The sequence below is a fragment of the Rhinolophus sinicus genome, linkage group LG13, assembly GCF_036562045.2.
Source record: "Rhinolophus sinicus isolate RSC01 linkage group LG13, ASM3656204v1, whole genome shotgun sequence".
In the NCBI taxonomy this organism is placed as follows: Eukaryota; Metazoa; Chordata; class Mammalia; order Chiroptera; family Rhinolophidae; genus Rhinolophus; species Rhinolophus sinicus.
The window spans coordinates 13,577,437-13,602,059 of record NC_133762.1 but is presented as its reverse complement, the minus strand read 5'-3'; the positions used below and the strand labels follow the sequence as shown (position 1 = coordinate 13,602,059).

General features: G+C 50.3%; 1 protein-coding gene and 1 long non-coding RNA gene across 8 annotated transcripts; one reads left to right on the top strand and one right to left on the bottom strand.

Annotated features, from left to right (window-relative positions):
• The first annotated feature begins 59 nt into the window (after positions 1-59).
• On the top strand, positions 60-24,498 carry FSD2 (fibronectin type III and SPRY domain containing 2). 7 transcript variants are annotated; one of them, XM_074318323.1, is made up of 16 exons: positions 60-198; positions 659-850; positions 2,434-2,614; positions 3,572-3,706; positions 8,480-9,200; positions 9,342-9,437; positions 10,975-11,205; positions 12,165-12,187; positions 13,168-13,289; positions 14,562-14,717; positions 16,511-16,645; positions 17,383-17,533; positions 18,438-18,571; positions 20,367-20,499; positions 21,976-22,152; positions 24,019-24,498. In XM_074318323.1, exons 5-16 carry the CDS (start codon positions 8,559-8,561, stop codon positions 24,269-24,271), a joined length of 2,253 nt encoding a protein of 750 aa, XP_074174424.1. In that variant the 5' UTR covers positions 60-198; positions 659-850; positions 2,434-2,614; positions 3,572-3,706; positions 8,480-8,558; the 3' UTR covers positions 24,272-24,498. The 7 variants fall into 7 exon arrangements, with proteins under 7 accessions (XP_074174424.1, XP_074174425.1, XP_019599039.2 ...); XM_074318324.1 differs by having other exon boundaries at positions 3,530-3,706; XM_074318325.1 differs by having other exon boundaries at positions 85-312; positions 3,530-3,706.
• Positions 20,979-22,050, bottom strand: LOC141568327 (uncharacterized). The gene is made up of 2 exons (XR_012491474.1): positions 21,918-22,050; positions 20,979-21,429 (listed from the first exon to the last, which is right to left on the bottom strand). It is a non-coding gene; the product is annotated as an uncharacterized LOC141568327 (long non-coding RNA).
• Positions 24,499-24,623: the final 125 nt, after the last annotated feature.

Below are 24,623 nucleotides of genomic sequence, written 5' to 3'. Positions count from 1 at the left end.
GGGCCTGGCCTCCTCGCAGCCCCCGCTACAGGAGCGTCCACGCCGCGACATTTTTCGCTGGACCGTCATCGCGTCAGTGCCCCACGACCGCCCCTCCGGCACTTTTGATTGGCGGTCAGCGCTGGAGGCTTCCAGAGGCTTCCGGGATTGGCCGCGTGACAGAGGGAGGGTCCGCGACAACCAATGAAAAGGCCAAAGGTCTGCCTGGGACCCAGCCCTGGGAGTCAATCACTGTCGCAACGTCCCCTGGAGTCCTGGAATTCCCACTCTTGCCTCACCTTTAATACCTTTGTACTTACTGACGTGGGAAAGGTATTTGTGAAACAAGTTACTGTGAGCTCTTGAGAATCGGGCCCCAGCTGATAACTTCTTCTGTCGTCAGGGCCCTAGTGAATTCATCATTCCTGCTCTCAAGGAAGGTACACAACTTGTTGGAGAGAGCAAACATTAAATTAAACAGAAGTTATGTATTGAGACCCTCTAAGCGCAAGCACTGGGTACGAGCCACACATTTAGTATCAATTCAACAAGCTTTTATGGAGGGTCTGCTGTGTGCCTGTTTGGGGGCGGGGCAGGGACGGAGAGGGGGGCCATACAAAAAGGTAACTGTCCTCAAAGCATATTTAATTAAAACCTATCTGCTGACTCTTCATTTTAGAACTAAGAAAACATACCCACCCAGAAAAGAAACTTCACACGATACAGAGACACTCCAGCTAACCAAGACCCCTTGACTATTGAAGACCTGTTTAAGGAAATCGGGAAATCTAGTTTGCGTGTGAGGATGGAGCCTAGGGTGGAGCTGGACCTGTTATCAACGGGGAACAAGACAGCCCTGCTCTGTGCCCAGGTGTGTACCTCCTGCTAGCGCCCATCCTGTGAGTGCCCTGAGCGGTGTGGGGGGTGGGGAGGGGAGATGCCCAGGGAGCCACCAGGAGCCTCGCACCAAAACCAGGCTGTGCGGGCTTGATTCAGGAACCAGTGAGGGAGCTTTGCATGGTTTGTGAGCTGGGACAGCCTGGAATCAGATTTGCACTTGCTGTTATGCCCAAGGTAAAACAACAACAAATACCCACCAAACAAAACAGGACCCGGCTGAAACTATGGTCAGGGCATGTCTCCCCCTTGAAGGTGATCCCAAGGCATCTAGGTCTAGAGTTGCATCTGTCTGAAGGTCCCCCCCACTTTCATACCTGTGTGGGACTGTGGGCCTTGGACTCAGAACTGCTGCTCTCGCTGTCACTCAGTCCCTCTTGGAGAGAGAACCTTTCAGCTGAAGTGATTTATTTTTCCTCAGACTATTTTTTACTGCGTATATTACTTTAGCTAATATGATTTACTTATAATTCTTTAGTAGTCTGTTTAAATCTCTTTTAAAATATTTATAGCATGTCTTTTTACTGTATTTGTTTTATACTTTATCTTTTCTAGTAGTTTTTCTAATTTAGTAGTTTTTCTAATTCATTTCCTTTTTCAAAATGAAGGTAGCAGACTTTCTAATTATAATTATTTTCTAATTTGTGTGTATGAGAGGGGGATAAGTTTGTAAATTCTTAGGGAAAAAAAAAAGGGAAAATAGACAAACCTAATAATTGTTACCAGGATGCACGACTGGTTTAGATTCACTTTTGTAGTATTTGCTTATTTCTAAGCCAAATACCATATATTATTTTACCATGAAAAAGAAAGATTTTTAAAAAATTAATAAAAGGTACATGTAATTGTTATGAAAATAGACACTATCAACGATATAAAGAAAAAAGTAAAATAACTCAAAAGAAATAACCCTCTCACATACGTACTCGTACATACGTGATTATATTGTAATCATATGTTGCATACTCTTTTTCTACTTTCAGTATATTGTGGGCATTTCCACATTTAAAAAAGCGGCATCTACATCATTCTTAATAACTTCCAATATTGAATTGACCATATTGTGATTTAATTTAATGACTTCCCCACGATGGACATAGATTTATTTCAATTTTCGGCCTGTGTAGCCGATGCTGTGATGAACATTCTTGTACACACATCTTTGCATAATTTTTTCTTTCAACTCTTTTTGCTTTAGACATTTTATTTTGCTTCTAATTTTTTACTTCCTGGGTGCCCTGTAGTAATGGTATCTTAAAAATGAGGTTTTGATTGAGGACCCAAAAAACAATACATATAAAATTCTGAGATCAAATCACCATCTGCAGACTTTGAAAGGAAATGATCCAGAGCCTGATTCATGGTCTCAGCTGAATGAAGAAAATAAAAAGGGATCAGAAAATAAAAAGAGGATGTTTGGAAGGGAAACTGGTGGTGTGATTTCTTTGGAGAGAGCTGTTGTTGGACTTGGGGGAGGTTTGGAAGTCCCACACTACCCCCAGCTCAGTGAGGGGTCTTCAAAGGGACCCGTCTGAGAGCTTGCTGTCTTTCCTGCAGGTGGGCCAGTGGTGGCCTGAGGCACAAGGTTTGGTTGCTTTGGTGGCAGAGCCAGCGGAGGTGGCCACATTGGGACATCTGCATCCCAGAGTTTGCTTCCCAGGATGTGGATGTGGGCCAGCAGGAAGCCAAAGCCACCAAGGAGTCACCTAGACGCTGCCTCCGAAAGCCAGCTGCGTGGGTGAGGAGACCTCCTTTGAGAGACCTTGGGCTTTGAGAGACCTCCCCACCAGGGCTTAGGGGAGGACCCCCGCCCCTCCGGGAATAGAGAGGTTCTCAGCCTGGTTGTGAGAACTTCAGGGGCAAGGGCTCCATAATGGGAAACTCCAGAAATACAGAAGCTCAGATTCATGAAAGGGAGCGGGAGAGAGGGAAAGACAGCTCTAAGCATCTATCCGCCCCAGAGCCTGCAGTTAGCTCCCACTGTGACAGCAACTCAAATGGGAGCTGTCTGATGCTGCTCTAGCGTCCAAACCAGCAGCTCAGGGAGGCGGTCTGGGTGGGGAGAAGAGGCCCCTCGTTCCTCCTGTCCAAGGGAAGGCTTCCAGCGCGAGAGGCCCAAGCTGGGGAGGGGAGAAGATTTTGATGCTGGCTAAACTCAGTGTGACTTTTTGATTAATATATTGAATCATACATTTAATTACTGAATGGGGCCTATGCCTTCAAGTGCCACTACGACTGCGTGTGGCAGAGGAGGGAGCAGAAAGTCATGGGGCTGCTGGATTTTTATCCAGAGTGGGCAATGTGTCCACCCCGAGTAAACGTTAAAGGAATGATGGAAGAACAAAATTAGGTTGCATTCGATTGCCTTTAGAGTTGTGGTTTTTCAACGCACTTTGGAAAAAGACCCTTAGCCCAGGGGGAAGGTGGACAGTGTGAGGGCTCTCAGAAGTCCTTTGTGTGTCGCTGGCGGCCCTCTGTACACGACTAACCATCAAGTCCCTCGGTGGAACCAAAGGACTCAAATCCCCACAGTCAGAAGTAACTCGGGACAGCATGTGACCTGTGCTGGTGACACTTGAGCAGAAGTGGCAGGACAGCCTGGGCAGGTCTATATTTGGGCTTTCACTCATAGCAGGCCTGTTGCTATTTGCAGCTGGAGCCAGCTCGTGTTTCCATCGCCTTTCCCCCATTGCAGAGCCCTGGTGTAAAAGAGGCAGGGGCAGCCTGCGGGCACGCAGAGGTCACAGAGGGAAAACCGGGGTGCAGTTTTCTAGCGGTTATCCACAGCCTCAGCGTTCAAAGAGGAGTTCATGGACCCTGAAATTAGCAGGCAAGTTTTTATATAGTCATATTCTTCTCATGCAAATCGTATTACTGAAACCCAGTAACTTTATGCCACAGTGTTAATGCAATATCTTTCCTTTAGGTGCGAAGAGATAGCATCGTGAATTGCAGATGTATAAATTACAGTAAACGGTGTGAATGTTTCCTGTGCCGCCTGTAGCAGGGGAGTCTCCTTTACTGAATGTGGTGTTGGTACGGGGTGTGAAAGCCTCTGATGTAGGTAGAGAGGCTGGTGATTGCTGCCATGTGTCTTGCGGTTATTTTTAGTGCAGGGGCCTATTTGCTAAAACAGTTTGGAACCCTAAATGTGCCCGCTGACAAATCATAATCCCATGCTTTGATTTGAACACTGAAAAACATTGTTATCATTTTTCACTTGTTATGCATACTTTCTTCTCCCATAGAAAGTTTTAAGGTTTGGACTGTGTCTGTAAAGCTGATTTGAACCATTTTGTGTACCGGGCCCAACAGCTCACACTTTAAAGCAGGTTTCTTTCACTGTGGCTCAGGAGTTGCTAGGTGCTACATGGGTGAGCTTCTAAAATTATATGTAAAACTGTTTATGCCCTTATGGGCTCACTTTTGGGAGAGAATTCACAGCTTTCAGTGGCGTCTCAGAGGCACCTGTGACCCATAAAAGGTTAAACAGCATTTTTGGGGGTGACTTTTCTAATTAAAGCACAGGGACACACCTCCCATATAAGACTTGCAAAAGTCTTTTTATTTTTAATGGCAGCCTGTGGTGTAGAGTAGAAGCTATTTAGCTAATATAGTCATTATAGATTGATTTCTTGCTTCATTTCTGTAAGTCTCAGTTTCATCATTTATAAAATGATCATTTATTATTAATGTTCCTTTCTCCCCAAATTCTGGATATTTTGCTAAGAAACTGAAAGAGTCTGGGTGTTGAAGGGAAAGTGAGTGTCAGCTGTGGGAGTATGTTGCAGAATTCCTTTTTGATGTGAGCTCCCAGGGCAGTTTCACTTCAGAAGGCAAATGCTGGCTGGAAAAACATGTTCTTATTAGCACTTGTGCTCGGTGATTTCCGGTCTTCCTGTTTGTGGAACAATTCAAGTTGGCGTTTCACAGTCCAGCTTCTGGTTGAAAGAATTTCTCTTGATGATTTATTGGTCCAACAGAATTCTGCTTTTCTCCCTTTTGGCAGCACGTGGAAATGTGTTACTTTCAGTGGGCCACTCCGCGGTGTGTGGTCGGTGTGGTTTAGTGGACAGCTGTGTCCACGTCCAGCTCTTCACCTGCCTGGCTATGTGTCCTGCACCCAGCACAGAGCTTGAAACAGAGTAGCCCAGATCGAGCCGTGTGAAATGAAACAGGCCCTTTGCCCTCACAGGAACTCAGTTTTGCTGTCCTAAAATCGGACACTGGAATTAGATGTTCTCCAAGGGATGCTGCATCCCTAGAATTTTACTGCTGTGCCTGGGCCTATTGGGAGCTCTTGCGGTAAGAAGCGGCGATCTCATAGCCAGTGTCTGTGCCTGGCTGCCCTGCTTTGGTGCCTTCTCCCACCTCCAGCTGTTTTCAAGGGACAGAGTGAGCCCCACAGTAGTCACTGTGACTTGTTACTTTCTGACCCTGGTCCTCAGCCTCCGTGAGTGACCAGGTGGGAGGGGCTGAGGTCCACACAATAGTACTAATACTAGCAATAATAACAACAGCAGCTGACATTTATTGAGAACTTACCCCACGCTGCCATGCCAGAGCCCATGCAGGCGTTAATGGTGAGGCATTGTTTCTGTGCAGTGGGGTTACTCTTTTTCCCCCAGCTGTGTTGAGATGTGATTGACACATCACAATGTGAAAGTTTAAGGTAAAACGTGATGATTTGATACACGGAACTCGTGTGAAATGATCACCACAATAGTGTAGTTACCTCCATGGCTTCACATGATTACGCTTTTTCAGTTGTGGGGAGAAGAGGTGCCCTACTTCACGTGAGGCCACATTTCTCCACCCCTAAAGCAGGTGAGGACACGCCAGGGCCTAAAGGTGGGCAGGGTTCTTAGGAGAGGCCCCCAAAAGAACATCTGGCCTCTAGGATCTTCCTGAGTCACGGATGTTGGGGAGGCAAAGCACTAGCCACGGAGCCACTTGCTTTGTGATACTGCCTCTGGAAGGGACCTGCATTTGTCCCTTCCCCGCACCCAGTGGGTGGGCCAGGGCCCCACGGGCCTGCTGGTGGTCCAGGACACACTGGTCTGCTCCCTTGTCTGTCAGTCCTGCGTGGGGCTTGGTGGTGGGACTCGGCCTCAGCAGACGTTACTGAAGTGGTGTTTACCACCCTCTCCCGAAGGAAGAGTTGGGAACATCAGAGAAGGGCACTGAAGACTTTCTGAACCCCAAGTGTAATGTGCCCCGTCTTGGAGTCTCAGGAGTAGTTTCCTTACGGAGATCCAGACCCCAGAAGCCAGGTGTGTGTGTGGCATGGGGTGAGGATAGCAGAGTCTGTCCCCTAGTGGCTGCTGGAAGTCTGCGGCTGTGGTGCTGACAGAGGAGGTGGGCAAACAGCACCCTGTGGGAACCTCTGAATGAAGGAGGGAAGAGAGGAGGTCCCCCGGGGCTCCCCAGGCTGGGTCTGTCCCCACGTGGTCAGAGGAGACTGGGCGGTTCTTGTCTTTTTGTCTTGCCATCAGCGAGAGCCGGGGTGAGCCCCCCGAGGGATGTGTCAGGGACTTCCTAGGAGGGGTATAGTCACAGTGAAATTCGGGGAGTGATACTTGGTGCAGAGTCCCAGACAGAGGTGGCCCACCAGGTTAAGTGCAGGGCAGGTCTCCATCATTGGATCAAACCTTCCTAAAACGGAGCCAGCTGTGGGACAAGGGCAGTCCTCTGCTGCCCTCGTCACCGCCCGTAGCCTTTCCCTGTGGCTCACAGGACAGACCAGAGGGCATGGGGACAGGCAGAGGAACCTGGCTGGCTGTCCCCAGGAGTGAGAGGGAGGTCTGGACCACTGGGGCAAAGTGTCGTCTCTGCCCAGACTTGAACAAGGGCCGAGTTCTTTTCCCCGAGGGAAGACATGGGTAGAAAAGCTGAGCAATCCTTGGTCTGTGCAGATAGAGGCTGAAGAACAGGGATAAAAAGGGAGCCTCTGATAGGAAGATCCAGGGAGGAGATTGGGGTCTAGGCAAATCAGTTCAGGACATCACAGGCATCCAGGCCAGAGTGCAGAGAGGCTGAGCTGAAGACAGTGGCTTCTCTGGAGTCTGCCAAGCCAGCTGGGCCTCCAGGCACCTTCTAGTGTGGTCTGTGGACGCCATCAGGCTTGTGGCCTGGGAGACCGGTTGGAGCAGACACCAAGGTGGGAAAAGCAAGGGGCCATGAGCGCCATCTGGTGGTGCCGAGTTGGAAGTGACTGGGGAAGACAACTGCTTCTCTACACCTCTCTGCCTCTGCTTGGGGCAGAGGTTAGGGCCACAGACAAGGATTTGGAGCTGGGAGCAGCGAGGGGCACATGGGAGCCGTGAGAGTGGACGAGAACACCTGGAGCAGGTGGAGAGTGAAAGGAAGGAGGATGGAAGCCTGGGGAATGGCAGTGTGAAGAGCAGCCCAGGGGAGGGACTCAGCAGAGCGCTGAGCCGTCAGTGGCCCAGCAGGAGGTCACAGCTGAGCAGGGGGACAAGGGAGGGTCAACAAGATCGAATGGCCCCAAGCAGTCAAGAGAGCGCAGGGCAGTGTCCCCGGGTTTCACAGTTAAGCCAGCAGAAAATGTGCCATCAAAAGTGGAAGTAGTGGGAAGGCAATTGAGAGGCTTTTTTTTTTTTTTAAATAGCTTTGGGATATGAAAAGGACATTGTGTCAGCAGAGGTGACAAAGTGCAGTCCCTCAGTGCAGAAAGATAAGCAAAGCTGATAGGAGAAGCCACTGAACCTGACTTCTGTGCACAAGTACAACTTGTGCAGAGCACGTAGGAGACAGACAGCTGGCTGCTGGCTCTGAGCGCACAGTGGGGACTCAGGGGAGCTGTTTAGATCGTAAGAGTTACAGCTGGGGGAAAAGTGCTAAACTATATCTTAAAATTTTCTTTGCTTTTGTTATTTTCTTCAAGACCTAGTTCACATGTATCATGTTGGAATAGTTTAATAATATTAGTTTTTGTGGTTTTTTTAAGGATTCAGTTTACCACCATTTTTTTTTAAAGGGGGTCTTAGGAACTGGGTTGTGGTAATGGCTGCATAAATAACTCGAGGTAGTTACTGAAAGTGGTTGCATTGCGCACTTAAAGCAGGTGGATTATATGGTATATAAAGTATATTCCAGTAAAGTTATTTTTAAAAAGATACTAGGGAATAAGATAAGCAGCTCACATAATTCCTGGTTTTATGTAGGAATGTGTTGTTGGTGAAATATTTGTGCAGGTTATTACCGTGGTGCAACCATTCCAGTGCATGGAAATTGAGGCCAGTGTTTGGACATCAGCTGTACCTGTTTGTGACTTGTGCAGTTAATTGGGAAAAGAAAACAAAAATGAACCCTGCTTCTCTAAACAAAAAGGTCATCTTTTTTGTGTGTGTGGATCGGTGGTCTTCAAACTTTTTTGCTTGTGAGTCCCCTTAGAACATTTACGTTATCTAACACTCCTCCAGTAGAAAGCAAATCTTTCTTTACAGATGGTTCCAAGTGAAACCACCCCTGAGCTGCCTGGATGATTTTTAAAACTTGTGAATGAGTTGAGCCCAATCTAATGACCACCTCCTGCAGTGACCTCAGAAATCGAGTTTTTTTTCCTCTTTCTGTGTTCTAGGACCCAGGATATCCACTATTAACCATCCAGGAAGGATCCTTTTAGTGCACAGGTGCTGCCCTGGGCTTCCAGAGCGCCTATGGAGGAGGAAGCTGGGGGGGCACCGGAGCTGGACAGGTCTCAAGCCCCCAGGGACTTCCACTTCTATCCCATGGATCTGTATGACACTGAAGATAGACTGCCAATCTTCCCGGAAGAAAGCCGTCGGAGGAGAAGAGACGTCCCAGCTGAAACAACCAGTGAGCCAAGAGGAGCAGCAAAAGGAAAGCCTCAGAGACACTTTGAAGGGGAAGTGGATGAACTTGTCCGTTTATACGGACTTGAAGATGACCATGAATTAGGGGATGAGTTTGTTGATGAAAACACGCCGAGAATAGAGGTTTCGGAGTCTCCTCCTTACGTGATGGCGAGGAGAGAGCCAGCCAGGGAGCAGAGAGACTGGAGACTTACTGGGGAGGCAGCCGAGGCCGAGGCCCTGGGCTTCGGAGGCTGGGGCTCGGAGGGCCAGTGCCAGGACCTGCGGGAAGCCTACAGGTACACACACGGCCGTGCCAGCGAGGAGTATGAGTGCTACGTCATCCCGGAGGAGGAGGACGAGGAAGAAGCTGCCGACGTCTTCTGTGTCACGTGCAGAACTCCAGTAAGAGCGTTGGACAAGGCTTTTGATGAACACAAAGAGCACGAGGTGACCCCACTCAGTAAAGCACTGGAAAACGCCAAGGTAAGGTCTTCTTGGTTCTTCTTTCTCGAAATTACATCTACACCTCAAGTACGTGTGCAGGGAATCAATCTCAAATGCCTTCTGCAAAAGAGGGAGAAAAGATGCAGCATTAATGTCTTCTTGTGATCTTCTGTTTGATAGGATGAAATTCACAAAAACATGTACAGATTGGAAAAGCAGATTATCGAGATGGAAAATTTTGCAAGTCACTTAGAGGAGGTTTTTATCACCGTGGAGGTAAGAGTGGCTTGATGAGCCTGTCAGACTCACGTTGCTTCCAGCAGTGGCTGGGGCAGCAGCTGTGTCCGGTATGAGTCAGACAGTCTGTTTCCTTAGAACGTGGTGTCACGGCTGCCCCTCTCCCTTCACCCTTCCCTCTGCCCTCCCACAGCACCTTGGGCATACACTGCCTGGAACCCATTACCTGTCAGCGTTCCTTGCAGAACTCCAAGCTTTCAGTGGGGAGGCTGTATCTTTTGCAACTTTATGTCCCCAGTCGTTCCACAAGGCAGGACTCTTTCATGGGCCAGCCTTAACAAGGCTTTGCAAGACCTCATCTTGTCATCCATAAGTCTTCTTTTCCTCAGCCATAATCTATTTCTCATAATGTTAAGTTTCTGTGTCTGTCCCCAAACGCATCACAGCCCCCTGGCTGTGCCCAGTATGCAGTATACCCCTGTGATGCCATCCAGATGAGGCAGACCAGAACTGAGGGCTAGGGGGCTTCCCCTCTCCCCTCCCTTTATGTGGATGCTCTACTTCTATTAATGCAGCCTCAGCCTGAACCAACAGGAGCCCCTTGTATGAATTAACTACGATTAGGTCCCTTCCCATGAAGCTAGACCTTCTTCACCCCCAGCCTTAAAAGGGAGGAGAGCTACTGCACTAATCCTCTAGAGAAGGGACAAGCCCTTCCTCTTCCAGCCAGGACAAAACTCCCTACACTCTGAACTGCCAGCTCACTCTCAGACCAGAGTATCTTCACCTCAGTGAGGACCCTGAGCTCTTGCTTTTACACTCACCATGAGGGAGTCATCTACTGGTTTTCCCTCTCTCCCACCATTCTGAGCAAGCCTTACACACAGTAGGTGCTCAGTAAACAGCCCCTGCATGATCAGTCCGAGCCTCTTCGGAAATGTCTCTATTATCTGATGAGGGTGACATCAGTGAGAACCCACAGGGCTCCCCTGGGCTTCCAAGCTAAGTAATGGAGCCCAGGCGTTGACAGCTCTAGTCAGTATCTCTCATCCCCTGGGCTCCAGGAGTGAGTCCTGTCAGGCCTCCTCCTGCCTTCCTGCTCCCTGTCTGGCCACCGCCCGTATTCCGCTTCCCTTTCACCTTTCTCTTAGCTGATAGGAGGATCTGTGTGGCCCTGGTGTTTGTATAATCCAAGCATCAGGGGGTGGAGGTGAGGCTCATGGGGTGTTGAGAGCTCAGGAGGGAAAGACAGGTGCAAATCTTCACGTTCAAGTCCAAGATTCCAGTGGTAGGATGACTCATCACTCATAATCTCTTTGGTCCGTTGTCATGGTGATGGGAGGTGGCTAAAACAGATGTGTGGTGGGGACGAGGACAGCAGAAGGCTGCGAGGAGAAAAAGCAGTACTTTTGGAATTAAGATTATCCCAGGGTTCTAGCTGGAGACCCCTGGTCCTAGCCCTTCCCAAATCCACCCCAGCACCCTGGCAGAAGGGAAGACGACAGGGGGAGACTGAAATAGCTCTGGGCGGACACCACTTGTACCGAAGTGATGATTGAGGGCCACTGTCTTGCAGGAGAATTTTGGAAGACAAGAACAAAACTTTGAGTCCCATTACAACGAGATCTTGGAAACGCTTGCTCAAAAATACGAAGAAAAAATACAAGCTCTAGGGAACAAAAAGAAAGAGAAACTGGAAGCCTTATATGGACAGCTGGTCAGCTGTGGAGAAAACCTGGATACCTGTAAAGAACTGATGGAAACAATAGAGGAGATGTGTCATGAAGAGAAGGTTGATTTCATAAAGGTCAGTAAGGAAGTAAAATGAAATAATGAACTGAAATGGCAGTTCCTGCCTGGGCAGGTTCCATTGTCCCCTCTGCCTGGAGATGTTGGAATTGGCTTTTATGGTGAGCGTCTGTTTGATGCCACAGATGCTCATGACGGTGAGATTGTCACCATGCGTGGCCAGGCAGGCTCACCCACAGCTTACCCCTCCCTCCACCGTAGCTCAGATAGCACCTGAGTGTCTGTTCCTCTATCCTGGTTACCTAGAGATCTGTCCCCTCTGCCCGGAGCCGAGCAAGCCCCCATGCAGCTGGCCTGTGGGAATTTCAGTCTCTCAGTCCCCTTTCTTCATGAGGCCCCACAGGACCAAGAGGTTCCTGATTGCCACATATGGCCCCCACATTGAGCAAGCCCCATCATGGCCCCTTGGAGCCCACCAGCCCCACCTTCTAGCCATGCTTGGGGTGAGGGATCTGTGACCGAAGCCGGGAAGCAAGTTGGCGGGCCCCAGTAGAGCCCTCAGTGCTCAGCCCTTTTGAACCAGTGGTCCCTCGTTGTCCCACGATCCCACTGTATCTCGAGACACGCTCCGAAAGGTGGAGAGCATGATATATGTGAAGATGTCCTTCTGTTATTTATGAGGGTGAGAAATTGGAAACAACCGGTACGTCCAACAGAAGAACAGTTACATAAACGATGGAGTTCCCATTCAGTGAGCTTGCACATAGCCTTTCTGATTGATGGTCCCAAAGACCATTTGTAACACGCAAAGTGGTTGTGTGACGCTGGTGGGATAAAAGCAGTAGTTATGGAAGAATCTGTGCAGGCTTTGTAAGAGTGGTTTTGTTAGTGTGGGATAAGGCTGATTCCCCCACCCCCAGTTTCCAAGTTTTTTAATGTGTTTATATTACTATATAGTTTGAAAAAGAAATTTATTTCCAAAATGAACTTCATATTTTCTCCTTTTCTCCTTTTTAGGATGCTGTGGCTATGGCTGACAGGTAATACTTTTGTTCTGACACGTATTTTCTTTTGTTCCTTATACCTCTAGATATCTAAACATACTCAGTTCTCCTTGGTTTATACTCCCAGTTCCAGCTCTTGTGTCTGTTCCCAAGATTAAATAGCACTAACGTCAGAACGACAGTGAGGTCACAAGGACCCTCTGACAGCAAACCTCAGAATCTTAGGTCTGGAAGGGAGGGAGCATGTAGTGAGGCCCAGCCAGCAAGCCCACAGTCAGGTCGCCTCCACGAGCCCTTCATTTCACCAGGAGGAGCCGGGATCCAGAGGGTGTCCCCAGGGTCCCCCAGCTGTGCCGGGACCTAGACTGCGCTTTGCAGAAAGTACAACGTCATAGAGTCAGACAGGAGTTCAAGTCCTGCTTCCCCCATGACCTTGGGTGTCCAACAAGTCTCAGACCCACGTTTCCTTATCTATGCAAGGGGTTGTTTTGCGGGAGTGGAATCTGTCTGTAAAGCAGCATGATCACTGAAGCTTAATAATGTGAGGGCTAAGAACATGGGTGGTGGCCAAAGACAGTCCTGGTTTCAAATTCTGCCCCTTCCACTTCCACATCCTGTGACTGCCCGGAAGCGAGTGTAAGATGACCCAGGACCCCAGTCCGTGGTCCCCAAGCTGAGGGCACTTGCCCTGTGGAGAGGAAGCCCCACAGCCGGGCTGGGGGAGGCATGGGGGGTGGGGGACCTTGCAGGTCAGCATCTGAGGGCTGTCAGAGGTGGTGGATCTGGGCCTTGTGGGTACATGGCCCCCACCCCCGCTCTCTGACATGGCCACGCCTTCCTCTCCCTGCTAATGCACACCAGTCCTGCCCGTGACTCCTGGGAGAGCAGCCAGGAGCACGTTAAGGAGATAAAAGTTCTGCCAAGCTCTCGTTACGTGTTCCTAGTGGCGCGGCACAGTAGCTGGGCCCTGGGAGGCTGCCCCTCCATCCTTACTAGTGTGCTGTTTACACCAACAGACTCCGAAACTTCCTGGAAACAAAAACAGACGTGGAAATCTCTGCGCAGCCTGCCCTGGAAGACCAGAGCCTGGACTTCTCCGACGTGGAGCAGCTGCTGGGCTCCATCAACACCATCCCAGGTGCACGTCCCCCCCACCACACCCCCAGCGCAGACCGCACAGCACATTCCGGTTTTCTGAGCTTTGCGTTAGAAACTCTGATGGCTACAGAATCCTACAGATTTGGAAACAGGTGTCATTCGGCCTTACTTCATGTTTTTGTCATTGTGGCTTATAAGGGTGAGGCCAGAGGCTGACCTCCCGGAGGTCAGCGCCCACCCTCACTGTCCAGGGTGCTGACATCTGGCCCGGGGCAGCCTCGAAACAGTTTTTGTTTGTAGCCTGTCCAGCTTCATAATCTGCTCTCCTAATTTACACCAAATAAGGAGGCTGAATTTTATTTTCTTGATTACCATATTGGTTAAGAGATGAGCTTTGGAATCCTATGGAGTTGGAGAGAATCCCAACTTTGCCACTTCCTAGCTGTGTGACCCAAGACAACTTCCCTAACCTCTCTGAGCCTTGGTTTCCTTGTCCATAAAATGGACCTGAGAAAATGCCTTGTGGGGACAGGGTGAGAATTAAATGAGGAACTGTATGTATGTCCCATCACATGGTGCCAGGTAGCTCTCAAAAATATTACTGTGATTACTTATTTCTGAGAATAATTCTAGAAATCAGCTCTTTTGCATGGCTCACCTTCCTTTCCTCACCAACACCCAACAATATTGTGAACAATATTATATATATCCTTTCAGGTTTTTTCTTTACATAGATTTTTTAAAGATAAAAATGGAATCATTCTGTTCTGTAATCTGCTTCTTTTAGCAAAACAATTATGATGCATATTTTTCTCACATTGATAAATTCTCCTACAACATGGTTTTCTTAATCCTCAGCTGTTGGATGTTTCTAGGTTTTTCACCATCGTAAACCATACTAGAATGAATGTCCTCAGTCATAAATCTTGGGGGCCATTCTTAGACTCACTGAAGGCGGCAGTGCTGGGGTCCTCACTGTCCCCCCCTTTCGGATGGCATGGAAGGGTCAGCGGACCCATATCTAGTGCAGGACTTGCAAACCATACCCCAGTCTGAGCAGCTGTCAACAATCCCTTCTCCCCAAGCTCACATGGGTTGGTCAAAGCAGGAATGGACGAACTGGCTATTGCCTGTCAGTTCCTGGTTGGGAGGTTTGGCCTCCTATCCTTGTTCACTCTGGGCTGCTTTGCCCATTTCCCAAGCCCATGGGTACACTGGGGGGTCAGGGGCCCTGGAAAAGGGGCCATCCCCACCCCACGCCTCTACTGAAGCCTCCTCATTAGTGGTGTTTTTCTCCCTTTCCCTTTTCTAGCTCCTTCTGCCCCAGTGATAAACCCACAGGCCCCCAACTCAGCCACGGGGTCCTCGGTCCGAGTGTGCTGGAGCTTATACTCTGATGACACCGTGGAGAGCTACCAGCTGTCCTACCGGCCAGTGCGGGACAGCTCGCCTGGGAAGGACCCAGCAGGTGAGGCGCTGCCAGGAACACGGCTCCGGAATGCCTGAGGCCCCTCAGAGACGCTGGCCCTGCCTTCCGGGCCGCTGGGAAGGTGGGAATGGGGAGAATCTGCTCTCCCGGCTCCTTGGAGCTGTCGCCACCTGGGAATTATCCAGAGCATGGGGTGCCGGCAGCTGTGCATGGCAGAACAGGCTAGAAAGGCAAGTTGGGCCTGACTGAGGGGGTACCATGAGGCCAGGCTGAGGTTTCTGGGGCGTATCTGCACCGACAGATCATCTGCCCTTGAGATGAGTCTCTGACTGCACTGTGTGCAGGAAGGTGGGGACGCCCCTCACTGAGGAAGCCCGGTGGGCTCATGGGTTCTGTCAGGTCCCGGCATGTGAGGGCAGGCTGGCTCGCCTCAGAGCAGCCCTGCGCTGGGAGAAACTGGAGGGTTAGTTTGCAGACCCCTATGAGGGGTGAGGGCAGCTGCTGATCTGACCCACATTTCAGACTGAGCCAGCTCTTGAGAGTGGCACCCACTGTGGGACCCTCTCGGCCCAGCCTCTTCCCAGGGAAATGGAACTGACCTGCCTGGGGTGAGAGCTGGGGTAGCTGGCTCCCGCGCCCCCCCCCCCCCCACATAATAGATAAGTTATTCTCCTGCTGAGGGGGGAGGGTCAGGCAGCAGAGGAGCCCAGCTGAGTGTCTGAAGGAATCAGGGATCAGGGCCAGTCTGGCAGAGCCTGTCCTGTGTGCATGTGGTCAGAGTGAGATTGCTGGTAAGGGACTTAGAGATTTCCATTTTATGGATGAAGAAACTGAGACCCAGAGAGAAATGAGCTGTCCATGGGGACACCGTGAGTTATGGCAAAACCAGGACGAGAATCAAGCCCACAGGCTCCCTACTTACTGCTCTGTTTATCGTACCCAGTCGTGCAGGTGGAGGGTTCTCTGTGCTGGAGGTGAGGGTGGTTTTTCTGCCCAGGGACCAGGAAAGGAAGGAAATTATTGAGAAAAGTGAGAGTAAGGTTAAGCAATGATAAGGGAGGGCAACAGCAGTCAGAGTAAGAACTATAAAGGGCATGGAGGGGTAAAGGGAGGTTGGGGACCAAGTCAGATCTGATTAATCACTGTTTATGCCATGAATCACCCTGTTGGCACCCTCTGCAGACACACAGGAGAAGCTGTTGTGTTGGGGCTGTGTCATGGCAATCTAAGATCTTTTAAATGGGCCCCTTTATTATAAGGGAACTGGTATCAGAGGGTGGATTAATGAGTTACCACTGCCTTTCAGGAATCTGGGGATGTTTGCGGGTACAGCAGTTGGCTTTCGCTCCATAACAGCACCCCTACACACACCGGCACACCACTTTGGCTTAAAATGACAAACATTTACTATTTCTTATAATTCTGTGAGATGGGTGGACAGTTCTTCTGGTCTGGGCCAGCTTGGATAGGGCTGGATGGTCAAGCGTGGCCTTGCTCGTGTAGCTGGGGCCCAAGCCGTGGTGGGGCCTCTGTCCACGTGTCTCATGCTCCAGGAAGCTGACGCCATTCCCAGCAGCAGAGGACAAGCCCCTGTGCTCACTTCCCGAGCCTCGGCTTGCATCATGTTTGCTGTTGTCCCGTGAGCTGAGCAAGTCACATGGCTAAGCCCAGCCTCTTTCTTCAAAGTCACATGGCAAAGGGCATGCATAGAGGAGTGGGAGGAATTTGTGGCCAGCTTTGTAATCTGCAACGGGGAGATGCAGCGCAGTGACTTCAGAACCACTTGGCCTATTTTAGGGTTGAATTCCAGTCTTTTCTTTTTTTTTCCTCAGAGTTTACAATGACCGTCAAAGAAACATACTGCTTAGTGATAAACCTTGTGCCAAATACCCAGTATGAATTTTGGGTCACAGCTCAGAACAGGGCTGGTGTCAGCCCCGCCAGTGAGTGTGCAGTGTACATGACAGGTAATGGGGCCACTTGTTTCTGTAGCAGGATCTTCATTCAATGGGACACAGGAGTCACAGCTTTGTTGAAATGGCAGGGCTCTTGATTACATTTGGACAGACAGAAACAGCTGTGTATTATTTTCTTTCATGCAATATAGCAAATCTACATGCCTGGAATGGCAGGGATATTTTCTCCTTGTTGGTCTCAAACTGTCCAAAAGTACTGCTCTCGGTCACAGGGCTTTGGAACCTTTCAACTGTCCTCACTCCAGGAATAGCTGAAAGGGAGTCCCTGGCGTCTCGGTGCGATTGGCTGCTGTGACAGAGCACTACACACGGGGCGGCTTACAAACAACAGACATTTATTTCTCCCGGTTCCGGGGGCTGGAAGTCCAAGACACCGACAGATTCCGTGTCTGGTGAAAGCCCTTTCTGGTCCAGAGGCAGCAGTCTTTTTGCTGTGTCCTCACCGGGAGGAAAGGGGTGACGGCATTCTCTATACAAGTCCCCTCTACCCACATGACCCAGTCACCTCCCAAAGACTCCAAATGCCATCACATCGGGAACTGGGGTTCAACATGAATGGGGTGAGGCGGGCGTGGGCACACAAACGTTTCGTCTGTGGCACTGGTTTGCTTTTTCTTGCCCTGGAGTGTCTTGTGAGAAGAGAGTAGTTGTGGTATCGTCCATGCTCTGGATAAAGCGACTAGATATGGGCAGAACGGTTGTTCACCTCTCCCTTCCCCTTTGTTCAGCGCCTTCTCCCCCCGTTATAAAGAGCAAAGAGATACGGAGCTGCGAGGACGCCGCGCTGATCTGCTGGGAGTCTGGGAACCTGAACCCTGTGGACTCGTACACAGTGGAGCTGATCCAGGCGGAGACGCCGGAAGCCTCAGGCGTAACTGAGTGAGTCCCAGGGGTCGTGTGCTGGGCGCGACAGGCCTCACACCTGACACAGTGACACAGCTCAGGAAATGCATGGCATCTGGAGAGGAGCTCAGAGTTTGTGACACACAGGAACCTGCATTTCAGGTTGCTTAGCTTTCGTGAAGTAGCAGGAATGCTGCTACTGAAGGTGAAGGATGAGGGAACGAGAAGTGAATAAATGGTTAAACCTCAGGTTTGCGTTTTTAGCCCAACTGCGGTTTATCATTCATTCATTCATTCATTCATTCATTCATTCAACAAGTATTGAGGGCCCAGGTGGTGCCAGGTGGTGTGCCTGCATTCTGGTGAATGAGACAGACAGATCCCCTGCCCTTGAGCTGACAGTTGAGTGGGGAAAACAGATAAAAAAACAAGAAAACAAAGGCATAAAACACACATTGCTATGAAGGAGAAAGGAATGTAATGAAACAGAATGGTGGTAGAGGTGGGGACCTGCTCTGGATAGAGTGGGTGTTTAAAGTGAGACCTGAACACATGGGGAGGACTGAGGCCTGAGAATAGGGGGTACAGGGACGCCCCTAGGCAGCAGTGAGCTTGACACGCAGGAGGAACTAAAAGACCCACTTTGTTGGAATTGAAGGGGCAGAGGAAAAATGGCATGAGGCAAAAACAAGAGATTTGAGTTCAATGTACAGAGAATATCGTGTCCATGCAGAAGGCTGTCTGGGGGCTCACGTTCACGCTGGCTGGTGGAGAGCTGGAGGGGTTCCCAGGCAGATGAGGGCTCGGTGACCTCGAGGGCCTACAGGTCCTCAGCTGTGAGTCTCCGGCTGTGTACAGTGGAGCAAACATGGGTGACCCCTGATTTGAAGGGAGGCCGGGTGCGTGGGCCCGTGGTGACCGCGACTCTGCTTCCCCCCAGGTCTGTGGTGGGCATCCCCTCCTGCGAGGCCCTGGTGCAGCTGCAGCCGCGGCGGACCTACACGATCTACGTGCGTGCCCTCAACGTGGGGGGCCCCAGCGCCAGGGGCGAGCCCGCCACCATCCACACGACAGGTCTGTGCCCCGGGCCACACGCTCTGGGACCCACGTGGCCAGTGTGGCACACTCAGTGCTACCGTGATTTCAGTGGAAAATACGTAAATGTTCATAGATAGGAACACATGGCAAGTTGGGCTGGGAAGGGGCGCAGGGGTAGCCCCATTTTACAGGTGGGGAGGCTGGAGGCCCAAACCACACAGCGCTTTCTGTCTGAGCAAGCATCAGAACCCAAGGTTTTCTCCACGCCCTCAGGTGGACTGGAGGCTTGTCTCAGTGAACCTGGGAGACACACCTCACACAGGCTGAACACCAGCCCTGGGGCGGGGTCTTTATGAAGTTGCAGGAAGAGCCATTGCCTGTGGCTTCTCTCCCTGTCGCCGCATTTGATCCAACTGATTTCTGGTTGCCCACCTCCTCCCAGGCCCTGTCTTGCTCTAGTGGGTACCCACAGGCCTAAGTCCAGGTCCTCCCCCTTTTCATTGGCCATCGTCATGTCATAGAATTGTCACATCTCATGTCTAGGCCTTGAGTCAGCAGGGACACCACTAGAGACATTCTGTACACCTCCTGCTGTCCCAGCACTGCGCTGGCTCTGGGTGCTGAGCTTTGCCAAAGTGCGCCGAAGCCAGCGGGCTCTTCCCACCCTCCCAGAGCAAGTCCAGTTCAGGCCGGCCAACTGGGTGGCCTGCAGATGAGAAGCAGAGGCAGGGAGCCTGGGCGCAGGGAGCCTGGGCCTGGGCTCGGGAGACAACGCCCCCTTGACTGGGATCTTTCACGGAGGGACATTGTCATTTTGTCCTCGTTCCCAACGCCAGAAGGAGAGGTCTGTGGTTAGTTCCTACTTACATGCCTTCCATACAGAAGGGAAAACCGGTTAAGTAGCCGCCTAAGGTTGGGGTGTTAGTGCTGGGATCAGGACTCAGCCTTTTCTTCCATATTGTGCCGGTGCCCTCTGGTTGGCTGGCTGGCACTCCTCATATCCTGTACTGACTTGCTGTTTTGAAATGTCAAAGTCTGGCTATTGCAGTGAAAGATGAGAGCGAAAGGTACAGCCAGCTCTTGATTGTACAGCTGTCTCTGAATTAGTTTGTTCAAATAATTTTTAAGACTGTATGTGTGAAAAACTCAGATGAACTTGAATCAGCAAAAAGCATAGATTCAAAGTGGTCCCTGTTTGGGGCTAGAGAGTGGCAGTGCGGGCCATACGTGTGTCGGCTGCAAGGTGGGAATCTGCTGCTTCTCACCAGTCCGCTCAGATGACGAATCACATTTCCAGCAGCATCAGATTGTGAAAATAACTGTGAACAGCTTGATGCTGACGCTTGAACTAAGGTTTGAGACAACGAGAAGTGACAGAATGGGAACTTAAGAAAAGAATTCGGCCAAGAGACAATAATGGAGAATGAGTTACTATGTTCCTAAATAATGGATAGTTTTTACTAAAAAATGTTTTATTAAATGTATTCTGTACCACATTTTGCTGAGCTTTGCTTTAACCATGATGTTGGGATGGCTGTAATCGCCTTCCTTCTCCCCCACCGCCCTAATTGGAAGTTGGATGTTGGATTTTGCTAACCTTTAACAAATTGGTCATAAAGAAGCCCCTCAGTTCCTTTTCCCTGTAGGTTAGAAATACCGGCCGCTGTGGAGGCATTGACAGCCTCTAGAATCAGAGGGCTTGGGGTTCAAATTGGAGTTCAGGCAACTAAGCCCGCGATGTGCAGCGCTCCCTGCGCCCGCGTGGCGGCGATGCTGAGTAAGCCGGGGACTGACTGGCTGCGGATGGATCTCTGGGTTTGCTCCCCTGCAGGCAGCTACTTCCGCCTGAACCAGCACACCTGCCATCCCTGGCTGACCATTTCTGAAGACGGGCTGAGAGCTGTACGAGGCGAGAGGAAAACCCCCGCAAAGGAGCCGCCCCCCAGAAACACCCGCTTTTCCAGGTAGATACTGTACCCAGCGCTCATTAGAACATTCTTTGAACCTCCCTAATACACACTGTTATTTGCGTAAAATTGGGTTAGGACAGAAGCATGCTTGAAGGGGGACAGAAGTCTCAGAAATGAAGGGCTGGGGGCCTGGTGGAGGAGAGGCTGGTGCCGGCAGAAGACACGAGGTCCCTGAGGTCCAGCCCTGCGCTGCCTGAGCTGGAGGAGTCAGACTAGGAAGCCGTGGCATGAAGGGCACAGTGTCGGGCTGTGGGAGAAAGAAACTAGGCCCCCCATCTCCCCGTGCTTACTAGTCTGGTGCTCTGTCTCCCACATGGGAAACCTTATTTCAAAACTCGTGGTGAAGTGGCAATGGAGTGAACCCATGGGAAATCGCCGGGGAAGGTGGTGATTGTGCTGGCGTGTGACCTGCGCGGGGTTGGTCCATCAAAGACGGCTCTGTTGAGATCTGCTATTTCCAGACTTGTACTCCATTAATGTTGAAACGATTTATTTATACCTTCTATCCAAAGACTGAAGGAAGACTTAAAATAAGAGGCAAATACCCAGCACGAAATAGGACACTCAAGGCAGAAGGAACTGAAGGACACAGATAGGTGAACGTCAAGGGCTGGTTCCATTTCCACGATTCAGCATGAAACGTGGCTCGCAGCCTCCCAGTACTCAGCACAAACAGAAGTCTTGGGTGGATTCCAGAGCCAGGAGGATCTTCTGAGGGAGAAAAGGGACTCGGCCGTGGGGGCCGGAAAGGCCACTGGTGGAAAACTGCAGCCTCCTGCCGGTTCCTGGGCTGTCCCCGCAGCTGGCTCTTCCGGACACTGGCTGCCTTCCTTCCGGCCTGTTACTGCGTGTGTGTGAGGCGCCTGCGTGGTGCACGTGGGAATCACCTACCACAGTGGAAAACAACTTCATCCTTCCGCACCTCTGCCCGTTCAGCCCAGGGTTGGGGGCATGGAGAGGAGGAAGAAGCAGGAGAGTTCTTACCGGGGTTAGAAAACAAAAGTCAGCTGAGCTATTCTTACGGGCTTTACCCAACGATTCCTGCAGTGGGCAGCACCCATGGGACAGACAGCAAGGGGCTCCGCGGAGCTCGGCAGAGGGAAACACTCCACTTCCCTGGACTGCTGAGTCCTGGGAGATTTCAACCCCATTCCTTGTTTTAGATGAACAAGTGAACCGAACCTTTATTTTGGTTACTAAGAAGCCCAATCCTTTTAAAAAGCACACAGACCCTGTTCTGTTGGTTTGTGTCCCCCTCTCCCAGTACCCACAGTGCAGTGACCTTCTACCTTCAGCATCAGTCAGGTGAGCATGGAGGGCTGAGGGTGTGCGCTTTACAAGTGAGGTGCTCACAGCACCCATCGCCCCGCAGATACACTACCGACTGACCACCCCAAGTTGGCATCACGCACCTGCACAGCCAGGCTTGGGTCACCCCAAGTCACACGCATTCCCACTTTCTCCAACCAGGTGTGTTGCTGTCATGGGGAATCTAATTCCGGTCCGCGGGCGCCACTACTGGGAGGTGGAGGTGGACGAGCATTTGGACTACACAGTGGGTGTGGCCTTTGCTGACGTCCCTAAGCAGGAGGACCTGGGGACGAACGGCCTGTCCTGGTGCATGAGGCACACATGGGCATCACCCAGGTAAAGTCCAGGCGGGATACCCAAGCCAAAATCCGCTTTTGAGAGAACAGAGGGGGGGGGTGTTTCACTAGCAAAAACTAAGGCTACAGTATGTGGTAGAAACTTTCTAAGATATTTCAGGACTCGTTTCCAGCCCCCTTCCCTGAGGCCCAGGTGAGAAGGGAAAGAGCAGCTGTGGGGGCTTTTCTTTCAGATGAAAACAGCTAACGTTCATGGAGACTGTTCTATACTCTTACACGTACTGTCTCGTTTGCTTGTCACCACTGTATTGTCCCCTTTCCCAAATAAGCAAGCTACACCTCACAGCAGCTAGGTAACCCACCCAGCACAGATCAGAGCTGGATTCAAACCCAGGCGTTCTGGCTCCAGAGTCAGCTGAGCCGATGGTGTTTCATCTGTGCTCGGCGTCGGTGTTACGAAATGGATAGTTTGATCGGAAGCCCTGATTCCGTCTTTTTAAGTAATTGTGGGCAGAGGCTTAATGGGTATGGCTGACTGCTCTGCTTCTGCTAAGCACTTGCTCTACACACAGGGTAGCTCCACAAAGCAGAGAAAATCCCGGGAGGCTCAGGCCAAGGGACGTTTTCAGACTTAGAAGGCCCTGGTTGCAGCCTCCTTTCATCTCAAACATTGCCCGAGAAATGAACCACACCTTTCCCAGCACACGACCTGTGCAGCCTCTGACCATCATTGGCTTGTGAGTCGTTAACAGCCCTTTGGGTGCTATGTCCGAGCCTCCATGGTGGCTGGTTAAACGTTATTTGTCATGCGCAGCTGCGAGTGGGAAGACTAGCTTTCCCCTGTGAAGTATTTAGACTTTAGTGAACTCCACTGAACCTAAGACCCAGTTTGGGGAAGGCAAGAAATACTGTGCACTAGAAATCAAAGTCTCCTCTCCTAGAAAGGTAAGAACAAGGGGCAGAGCAAAACTGGGGGAGCATAAAGGGAATCTGTGTAGTGGGAGGGGTGAGGGGAGAGGAGACGGGAGTAGTAGGGACATGAGATAGAATAAAACAGGAAGGGCAGAAAGCCGAGCACTAGAGCAGAAGTTTCTTGCAGCCTCATCTTGGAAAGATGTATGACAGAATTACGAGTAGACGATGAGGGTAAGGTATCCTAGCTCATTTGTACTTTTTGATTCAGTCTTAGACTACTGGTGGTGAGGGAAGGGCTCATTTAGCTACTGGTGGCTGCCTAGTTAAGAAAAGCAGACGAGGGGAAGATGGATGAACTGGGATGGAGATAGACCAGCTGGCTCTGACACACTTCGATTGTGTCCTACCAGTCGTGTGGACCAGCACGCTGGCACAGAGCTCGTCAGACATCTGTGGTAGCAGCGTCAGGAAATCCATGGCTGGTGTTGACTTCAGCCATTTTCCAAAGCACAGTGTGGTGAAAGGGTGGCGGAGCTACACGACACGGAATGGTGCCAGGCCCGGATGCCCTGCTCGGTTTGAAACGCTAAGCATTGGGTGCCTTGGAGCACGGGCACAGATTATACCGAAAGGCACATTTTGTTACGTGAAAGACCATGAGGCTCCCTGTTCCAAATCTATTACGAAGGATTTACTCACCTGAACCTTAAATTCCAAAATTCTAAAACATGTTCTATTTCTATACAAATTTTGATGCAGTGAGTTTATGGTATTGTAAGTTTCTTAGGAAAAGAGGTTGCACTTAGTTTAAAAGTATAACTTTCTGAAGACAAATTTTAGAAAAGAGATTTAGTTTTGGAAACAGCCTGTTACTTTGGTAGTCATTTAATAACAATTATAGGAGTATTTGAATAAAATTACCATAAAATGTTCTGTAAATAACCCATCTACAGAATTTCTAAAGATTTGTTATATCACATTCAATTTTCAGGCATAAGTATGAATTTCTACACAACAAGATGACTCCAGATATAAGAATAACAGTTTCCCCAAGGAAGATTGGCATTCTGTTAGACTATGAAAATTCAAAATTGTCATTTTTCAACGTGGACATTTCTCAGCATCTATACACATTTAGTTGTCACCTTCACCAATTTGTACATCCCTGTTTTTCTTTGGAAAAGCCTGGGTGTCTAAAGATACATAATGGCATTTCAATGCCAAAGCATGTCACTTTCTACTAGACCGTCCTGATGCCAGCTCCCTGTCTGTCTGCTGCAGCTACCCCTCTGTTACCCACGCCTCAGCCGGCTGACCTCGGCATTCAGGCACCCAGCAGCACTTAGGGCTCGTGTTATCACCTCACGGGGTTCTAGTACCTGTACACCTGTGGCTGTTAGTCATTACCGGGCCCGCTGTCAAGTGAGGGTTCAGACTAAATAAATGATCTCCAAGGTCTTTCATACTGTCAGAGTATATTAGTCTGTGTCTATGCAAAGTAACAGGGTGTCCAAGGCCTACAGAGCTGGGGAATGGAAGGGGAAAGGAGAGGAGAGACGCGTCAGTGGCTGCAGCAGCCCCAGCACCCACATGACG